General features: G+C 40.5%; 1 protein-coding gene across 4 annotated transcripts; it reads right to left on the minus strand.

Moving 5' to 3' along the window:
• Positions 1–1,164: 1,164 nt before the first annotated feature.
• On the minus strand, positions 1,165–5,480 carry LOC115146245 (protein max-like). 4 transcript variants are annotated; one of them, XM_029688215.2, is made up of 4 exons: positions 5,318–5,480; positions 3,449–3,565; positions 2,972–3,095; positions 1,165–2,436 (listed from the first exon to the last, which is right to left on the minus strand). In XM_029688215.2, the coding sequence occupies exons 1-4, from the start codon at positions 5,351–5,353 to the stop codon at positions 2,249–2,251; spliced, it is 465 nt and encodes a 154-aa protein (XP_029544075.1). In that variant the 5' UTR covers positions 5,354–5,480; the 3' UTR covers positions 1,165–2,248. The 4 variants fall into 4 exon arrangements, with proteins under 4 accessions (XP_029544075.1, XP_029544076.1, XP_029544073.1 ...); XM_029688216.2 differs by having other exon boundaries at positions 3,458–3,565; positions 5,318–5,479; XM_029688213.2 differs by having other exon boundaries at positions 2,972–3,110; positions 5,318–5,479.
• Positions 5,481–9,732: the final 4,252 nt, after the last annotated feature.

Genomic DNA, 9,732 nt, shown 5'->3' on the forward strand with positions numbered 1-9,732 from the left:
CTGTTCTGACTTTGTGGAGCACATGTAGCCCATAGCCTGTTTTAGAAAAATGTAATTAATACATTTTGTAAGAGCTTTCATTGTCTGCTTATATGCCCCTTTATTTATCCTACGGTTCTGACTTTGTGTACAGGGAGAATACTGTGAGAATAGGCCAAGTTCTGAAATCTGTTGCAGTACAAATAGTTATTGACGTCAGTCCTAGCTCGCTCATTGTCTTAATCAAAATTACAGATTTTCTCTTATCTGCTCGCTGTCCCCTTACATGCCATAGTTTGTACTTCTCAATTGTCAGAAATCACATTTGTTTAAGCAAGTCAGCCATGTTTTTTTAAAGGCATTAAATGAGAAATGAGGCTGAATTAACTGTTTCGATGGCAGTTAACGATCTACTGATAGGTGTAGCAGTGGTCAGGATTCACTCCATGGTGCTGAAAAGAGAGCTCTGCTGTTGGAACAGCATTATGTTGGCCAGTTTGTCAACATTCTAGTGCAATTCATGTATTGTTTAGTGTTGTGTTTTGCTGGCATGCAAGTTAAAACATTTTTTTGTTTTTGTTTGCCCCACCAAGATTTACATGCTAAAATCACCACTGCTACCATCTATCCTCTCATAACAATATTTTCCAAAAACTGAAAGCCATTAGTGTCCTGAACAAAAGAGATGCTATCTCAACCATTTTGAACTTCTTTGAATTGCTAACATTTTTTCATCCTCAACCTTAGACAAACACCAGTCTTTGAGATCCTAGTGTTGATATGGACGCTTCACCTGTCATTCCTTTACTCTCCTAAACTGAACTCATTTACTCCACCAGATATCAAGATGGCTCCTTTGAGATGCATGTACCTGCATGAAAAGTGGGTATCAGGTGTGCGGATAAGTGCTCAGTGCGCACTGCAAAGCATCAGTGTCAATTGGCCAGCCAACACCATGCCACTCAGTGCTTAGAGCAGGTATGGTTTAAAATGTGGTACAAAAACATTGACACATAGGACAGTGCAGAGGTGTACATGTACCTTGCCCAGCACTGTCTGGCACAAAATACCAAAGAAAACTCACCAAACAGCCACCACAAAATACAAAGAAAACTCAAGTCAGGTATGCTTGGGCATACACTTTAAGCTGCCCTCTTCACCAGGTCTCCCTTCTACACACAGCACTAAAGGATAAAATAGTTTTATTTATAATAGTCTCATAGCAAAGGTATGCCTCAACTTGCAAGACAATTGTTGGCAGTATGTACAACATATCTGTAATTTCCATGGAATGGAATCAATCAAATATCTATTTTGTACACACTAATTATCTCTGTAAAAAAGAAAAGAAATATTCCCAGTACAGGCAAATATTTCCAAATAAGTTTTTCTTTGTAGAATTGACATTTAAGAGTATAGTGTTATGCACTACACTGATATGGATTTATTTTCCTTTCATAAAAATAAAAGGTTACTTACTACCTTTAACTGCATTGTGTAACATTCAGTATGGATTTTAAGAAACTTTTTTTTCTTCAAATCTCAATTTCCTTGAGAATAACAAAAAATAAAAACAAAATGTTGAACCTGTGAGATGAGAATATATTAAATGAGGCCAACATTGTTCATCTATCTATCTCCATTGACAAGTGGTCAAGCTAAATGACAAAAATTTACAATATGGGATACGAAATTCATTTCAATATAACGATCACTCTAAATTTAGGGATTTGATTACACAAATATTTCAAAGACGGAAAACATCAGCCATCTACACTGATTCAGGAGGGTTGCATTACATATATTTTTCCAAAGCAACTTCAAATTCTTTAGTGAAAAAGTACAACTATTAACAAGGTAAGCTATTCCTTATGACAATTTCTCAAAACTCTGCCTAAATCTCAAAACTCATTGAGGTGACATAAAAAGAGAAATTGGGCTATTTGTTGTAAACTAGACTAAAGCTGTACACCTGGTCACCTCCATATCCAATTCGGAATCAATAGAATTAGGTTTTAAACGCATTAACTCCTTCAAACTGCAGAGCAGCCTCACTTTGAGGGTGTTGAGAGTTGTTGCTGTGCCATGAATGTGTGACAATATGCTGGCGAGGGAAGAGAAAGGTTGAAGCATTGTATATATGATAGCAGCTCTATCACAGTCTTCCCTCTGTCTCCTGGACTGGCATGAGAAGGCTGGAAAGAAACTGAACAGGAGGAGTGGGCTGGTAGATAAGAGAGTCTCTAGTGATAGCACTGTGGATGGGGGTCTAGCTGGGCTCCACACGCAGCTTCTTTCTGTTGGGCGGCTCCTCTGGCTCTGATTCAGAGCTGGAGTCGGAGCCACCATCAAAGGCGGACACTGTGCTCCCCTTGGGGTTGGTGTACAAGCTGCTGTCAGAGGATGTGTAGTTGGCCTGGAGCGTAGTGTTCCCCTTGGCTTTCTCCAGTGCACGGACTGCAATCACCCAGAGAAACACAAGTCAGAAAACAACAGGAGAAGTATCGGTCTCTCCCTTCACCATGAAACATTGTTCATTGGGATAATGCAAAAAGCCATCAGTAGCATATCCATAATGGCACATTTCCATTCAGGATTTACCAGTGTTTTACTCAAAAGGTTCAGACCTTTCTGTTTCTATCTACGTGGGCCGGCACCTGCGTCTCACTGGCCACGGCTCTGGCGTATCTGCTCTCACTTGGGGCCAAAGCCAGGCCACTGTTACTTTCAGCTGTCATTAAATAATGGCTAACTGTTCCCACAAAGCAACTGTTTTGATTATACAGAAGTTCTTGATTCTGCTCTTCTCAAGTCTTCACTGCCAGCCCTAGCTATGGAAACACAATTTCCCTAGTATAAGATAAGGATGAATAGACTAGTGTAACCCTGGTGTTACAGCTGAAAAGCAGCATAAGTATGGTTCTGATCCCATGACCCAACCACTCACCCTCCTGCTACTGCAGTTGTCCCTGGGCCTTGAGCCCACACTCACCCTGCTGCTCCAGCAGTGCATTCTGCTTCTTCAGGTCGTCAATGTCCTGCTGGTGTGTGTGGTTTTTCCGTCTCATGTACTGGATGTAGTCTGTGGCTTTGTCTAGGATCTGAGCTCGGGAGGCCTGTTTGACAGATTGCTGTCAGCAACAAATGACAAACTCAGCCATGAGGCAATGTTGCATGTGTCACTTATCACAGTATTACAGGTGAAACATGCACTGCTGGCCCAGTTATACCATTCACTTATTGGAACCAAGTAGAAATCCAAACTGATTCATAACTGAGCTAATAATTAATGAAAATGAAAACGAAACCATTCAAAATAATGGTTGAGGCTTATTTGATCATCATTGATACAGCAGTACATTTAGCATTAATACATTTGGACATTCATACATTTCATACAAATTAACTTCATATAGCATTCATTCTACAGTCAGTCAGAGCTGGAAAGTAGAAAATATCGATTACTAACTTTACTAACCTTCTCCCCTTGTAACGCAGGCACAGAGTCCCGTAAACTGCTGAAGCTGTCTTTAATGTGGTCCCTACGCTTGCGTTCCAGCGCATTGTGATGTGCTCGTTTGTCTGCCTGCAACGAGAGATCCACAGACAAAACAGCATCAACCAAAATGGCAATAATTAGAGGCCAAGTAATAAGTGTTAAAAAAAGGGTTTCTTCCTGCAATGTTCAAACGTGTATTTGTGTTATTTTTTTGTGTGCCAACTAGCAAGCAATGTTCAGTTGACCATTTCAATCCCCATCCAAATCAAAACACAATTATTTAACTCATTTCATATTGTGATTGCTAATGAGTTAATCGCAGTAATAGTTAGACAAAATAGACTGATGCGTGATTTTTATGACATAAAAGTGTTGAATCAATACTGACTGTTGGTATGAAGTCTACAATACTGGTTGCTATGGACAATGTCTGTCTCATACCAAACTACCTCCCATGCACCCAGATCCTTATCACCACCGACCTCTAGCCTATATTTCTTTGTTATATTATTTTAGAAATCACTAATGTCTCATGTTCTAAGGAGGACAGAATGGTACCACCTGTTGGTTGCTTGGCAGTTACCTCTGCTCTCTAAACAGCCCAAATAAAAACGTATCATGACTCCATGTTTATCACCAAGCATTATAAGGGGTTCAGCAAGCAGCATTGAATTAATGCATAGAAGACATTATGGCATGAGTCAGTGTAATAGCACTGTTCTTATCCTGAGCTGATATCCATCATCCAGCTTCATCGAAATGTGTGAGGGCAACTCTCTGTTAGTTCTCTATGAAAATATTTGTTTATGTTGCTTTTAACAGCACCAAATGCAATGCACGATCTTATCACCTATTGATAAAGTATGAACAACCTGTCAAAAAGACTAAACAAATTAACTATGATGGTAAGGGCACAATGTACATTATTTCCTCTCATGGGGTGCACAGTACAAACACAAAATGACATGACTTCTGAATGGCTTATACTCTGCATAACATAATACTAGCTCATTACCATTTGGTTTGCTTCAAAGGACAATTCCCCTTGGTTTATAGGATGAGACTACCCTTTCATGCGTTAATATTTTCAGGGTTGATAACTCCCCATCAAACCTGAAAAATTGCACGAGCCTTGTAGATAACTGTCATTTTACATAGCTAGTATAACTAGCTAACTAACTTGCCCTTGTAACGTTACACTTCTCTACACCAGTGGTTCTCAACGTTTTTCGCTTACCGCCAACTTAATGTTACTCTGCCTGGAGTACCTTTACCATTAAGCCTATGGTCTCATGAGTCTCCTCAAGTACCCCCTGTGGATAGGCCAAGTACCCCAGTTTGGGAACCACTGCTCTACACCGACTAACCTAACTAGCTACATTAGCTAGCTGACCTTGCAAGCGAGTTGTAGGTAATATTTAACTACATAGATTGCTGCTTTTGCCGTCGCATGCATCGCTCGCTGTTTGTTGTTCTAGACAAGTTAGCGCCAGCTAGCAAGCGATGTTCACCGCTTCAAATATAACAATCAAGCTCCGTGTTAGCTAGCTAGGTAGCTACATTGCTAAAACTGGTAAAATTCGCTAACAAGTCAACAAAGTTTTTTTGATGACATTATGATAGATACATATATTGAAATGATCATTTGTTGAGTAATCATGTATGCATGTGTTATGTTTCATTGGCAAGCTACTCAGCTGATTGGGTTTGCAGGCTACTGTGTCGAAAAATATTTCTGATCTGCCAGCTAGTTCATCAAGCCAGCTAACATACCCCGGGGAACAACGAAAAGCACGCGTTTCCCTAATCAAAAATACAAAAGCAATCACATTAACTTACGTCACTGTCGACATCGATATCTTCGTTGTCGCTCATTCTTCTGTGAAATGTATGAGAAAATTTAAATAGTTTAAAATGAACACAAGAGATAGCTAGCAACCAAAATGAAACGAAGAACGAAACGAATCCTACAGCAGGGACATGACGACCAACGGATTCTCTACACGTGATTCGCCTACACATGGACACAACAGTCTGTAAAGCGCATGTGTGAAGACGAAAGGATTTATGGGTATTGATGTCCTTGGTGTGACTCGTTTGGTTCCTACCATTATGTGACCGTCTGTAATCGGACTATATTCCCCACAAAGCTTCTTTATTTGGACGCGCCCGTGCTACGGAAAAGTCTCAAAATACCCTTACAACTGTTCAAGGATCTGTTTTGATCATTTTGCCTTACACATTGAAATAGCTGATCCTAATTCAGCGATTTATACATATGTATAGAAAGAGATCCAGACAGACGTACAGAGACAGGCAGACGCTTTGACCAATACTTTTTCAAATTAAATATAATATCAAACTGCACACAGATGAGAACTCACAGTAATATCATCATTGCTGACTTGTTTATTGTTATTCAGAATTAGGCCTATGTATGTACAATCTATAAATGTTAACTGCTTAAGCATTCAGGGTTATCATTCTTGTTTGCAAAGACCGTTGATCACAAGACTAATAGGCATGCAGCGATCATAACCAGGCCTCTCCCTCTGTAGCCTGTGATTATGAGGCCAGATGGCAGCCCAGTTTCAGCATCCCTCCCCCACTCCTCACCCTGATCATACACTTCTCTCCATAGGACCTGTATAAACCTGCTGTTTCCCTACAAGCACCTGAATATTCCCATTGCTGCAATCTGAGGGTATGCAGAGTTCAAATGTAATAACAAAAAAATCATATCACAGATCGGGATAATATTTGATAATCAAGGAAATAACTCTGCACAATTGGCTTTTGTATATGTACTGTAAAACAAAAACACACAGAAAACAGGCTATAATTCATAAATGGGATTATGTTTGGTGTTCACCTAATCAGATAAGTAAACATACATTTTACCAACCATCTGACATTCTGCAATTATGTGATCCTCTGATGGTTGATGGATGATCTTACAGTCGATGATACAAACACTCGACGGTGCTTATTGTACAAGTTATGTTTGACACCAATTCTTTAGCAGTAAAGATAATGACACTGTCAAATGATAAATATCCAAAGGAGGCACTACCAGAGACCGAGGGCCAGACTAAATCCAACTAGGCAACTTGCATCCTGTTTACTTAATTAGTGTCCATAAAACAACCAGCACATTCACTTTCTGTACTTCTGTAGCTCTTTTTAATGTCATATTCATCACCAGCCACACCATATGCTACCCTCAACCCTCACAGCCGTTTCCATGACACAATGGCCAACATACAACCATTGGCATATTTCCCCCTCTCCTCCAAAGAAACCTCAGATATTTCTTGATCAATATACTGTATATATGTAGGGCAGCCCCGAAGTGACTCTTCTTATCAACTGTATGCAACAATTTCCTCTGTGTTGTCTTAGGAATTCAGCATTCTCTGTCTTGATCTCCAACCCCCATTTTCACAGATCTGCGAAGCAAAGGTTCTGTTGTCTTTACAGGTCTGTAGGTCTGATATCTGATTAGAAGTTAACTTTACAGTAAAAATATTGGTCAACAACTCAGATTTTGATTCCAAACAACTCAGATGTTATAAATTGTCTTAGATTCATTGTCTCTTTCTCATATGTTGCACTGGTGAAATACATTACCTACACTCTTTCTTTCTCTCTCCCTCGCCCATGAGCTATGGGCCATGGCACAACCATGGTTTCTTTGTCTCTCTTTTTCTCTCTGACCATGCTTTGAATAATGCCTTGTAATGCTTGTTAATGCTTTGCAACTTAAGCTTATGCCTTGTATAATGTTAAACGGAGTCAAATAAAGATAAACATTTGAATAGGCTAATTGCTTAGTCTTATTACGAGTCACATGTGAGGTATATATAATACAGCATATATAATAAATATGTTAAATATTATCCACTACATATATAAAGAGTAAATGTCAAAGTAATGTATTTCTCAAATAGCTACAACTTCCTAAAGAACTACAAAGCATAAGTTTACCCACACATAGCTCACTTGATGTGGTAAAACACTATCCAACAGTGCACATATTTGGGGACTGCCTGTGGACACAGGTCTCATGAACTGCCTGCCTACTTCAGTAAATGCCGGTTTCCTGAGGTGCTGTGTGCACCCAGTGAGCCTAAGCTCCACAACCACTACAGCGAAAGGGATCACAGGACATTTTTGTAACACTGGAATGTGAGCAAGTAAGAAAAGCACAGGTTCGGTTTGAAAATACGTTTTTTTTTTCAAGCTCTGTCATGGCGTGCAAAGCATAGTATCACATACATAAATTTTTTCCAGTGAAATGTTTAATCAGAATGCATATCTGGTATTTGTAACACACAACAGGTGTGGACTAACAGTGAAATGCTTACTTCCCAACAATGCAGAGAGAAAGCAAATAGAGAAATAATAGAAAAGTAAAACACGTAATAATAGATACACAATGAGGAACGATAACTTGGTTATATACAAGAGGTTCCAATACTGAGTCGTTGTGCAGGGGTACAAGGTAATTAAGGTAGATATATATATATATAACTAGGAATAAAGTGACAGATGGTAAATAGTAGCTGCACCCTATGTGATGAGTCAAAAATGTAAGCGCAAAATGGTCAATGCAAATAGTCTGGGTAGCCCTTTGGATAACTAACTATTTAGCAGTCTTATGGCTTGGGGGTAGAAGCTGTTCAGGGTCCTGTTGGTTCCAGACTTGGTGCATCGGTACTGCTTGCTGTGCGGTAGCAGAGAAAACAGTCTATGACTTTGGTGGCTTGAGTCTTTGAGTATTTTTAGGGCCTTCCTCTGACACCGCCTGGTATAGAGGTCCTGGATGGCAGGGAGCTCGGCCCCAGTGATGTATTGGGCCATTCGCTCTACCCTCTGTAGCGCCTTGCGGTCGGATGCTAAGCAGCTGCCATACCAAGCAGTGATGCAGCCAGTCAAGATGCGTTCAATGCTGCAACTGTAGAACTTTTTGAGGATCATGCCATGCCAAATCTTTTCAGCCACCTGAGGGGAAAGACGCGTTGTTGTGCCCTTTTCACTATTGTGTTAGTGTGTTTGAACAATGATAGACCCTTAGTGATGTGGAAACAGAGGAACTTGAAGCTCTCGAGCCGCTCCACTATAGGTGTCGATGTGAATGGGGGCGTGCTCAGCCCTTTGTTTCCTGTAGTCCTCGATCAGCTCTTTTGTCTTGTTGATATTGAGGGAGAGTTTGTTGTCCTGGCACCAGACTGCCAGGTCTCTGACCTCCCCCCTATAGGCTGTCTCCTTGTCGTCTGTGATCAGGCCTACCACCGTTGTATCTTCTGCAAATTAATGATGGCGTTGGAGTCGTGGCGGCCATGCAGTCGTGTGTGAACAGGGAGTACAGGAGGGAACTAAGCAGACCACCATAGCCCCTGGGAGAGGTTGACAATGTCAGTGAAGACACTTGCAAGCTGGTCAGTACATGCTCTAAGTACATTTATTTGAACTAATCCGTAAAACACTGTTTAAAAAATCAACAACTCAGCCTTATTTGACATCTCTGGCCCAGTTGTGTGAGTAGTGACTGGAAGGTCCCAAGTTGCCAAGGATGGCATAAAGTGAGGAGGGGCTCCACTGAAAGGACTGGCAACTTTGCCAGGCGAAGGCATTGAACTTTCAGCCTGGTTGTGTAATATTAATTGATACTTGTTCCATGTGCATGAATGCCAAGTAGAAAAAATCCTCCTGAAGTGCTCTGGCAACAATTACACTTTGTCCACACAATCTGACCCATTGATGCTAAACAGGGCTTTCCCACGGTACTCAAGTCTAATAGAAATACAGACAAATAAGGGACAGAGCTGGCATCTCATATTAGCAGGTGTGGATGAGCATTTACTGGAACTTATTAGTACAGTATTGTGATCAGCTTATCTTCAGCTGTACTGAATGTTAGCTCTAGAGCCCTGAAACATTTTATAAGAGTGTTGACATCATCATTAACCATGGATATCTAACAAGCTGTTTTTAGGTGACAATTATGTCAATTCTGCTAAGAAAGTTGAATTGGGAAGAAATACATGCATTCCTTTGTCTCATGAACTTCCCCCTGTCATATACAAACATATTCAGTTGGATATGTCCAGGATGTAAGAGGGCAAAGAGTACAGAAATGTGATGATTGTTATGAATTTGAAGATGTAGCCTGTTGCGCAGGAGTTAGCCCCCCTAACATGTGACCATAATGCCATGTGACAGGGGGTTCTAGATAGAGAGCTATGGGGTTA

The sequence above is a fragment of the Oncorhynchus nerka genome, linkage group LG18 (assembly GCF_034236695.1).
Source record: "Oncorhynchus nerka isolate Pitt River linkage group LG18, Oner_Uvic_2.0, whole genome shotgun sequence".
NCBI classification, from domain to species: Eukaryota; Metazoa; Chordata; class Actinopteri; order Salmoniformes; family Salmonidae; genus Oncorhynchus; species Oncorhynchus nerka.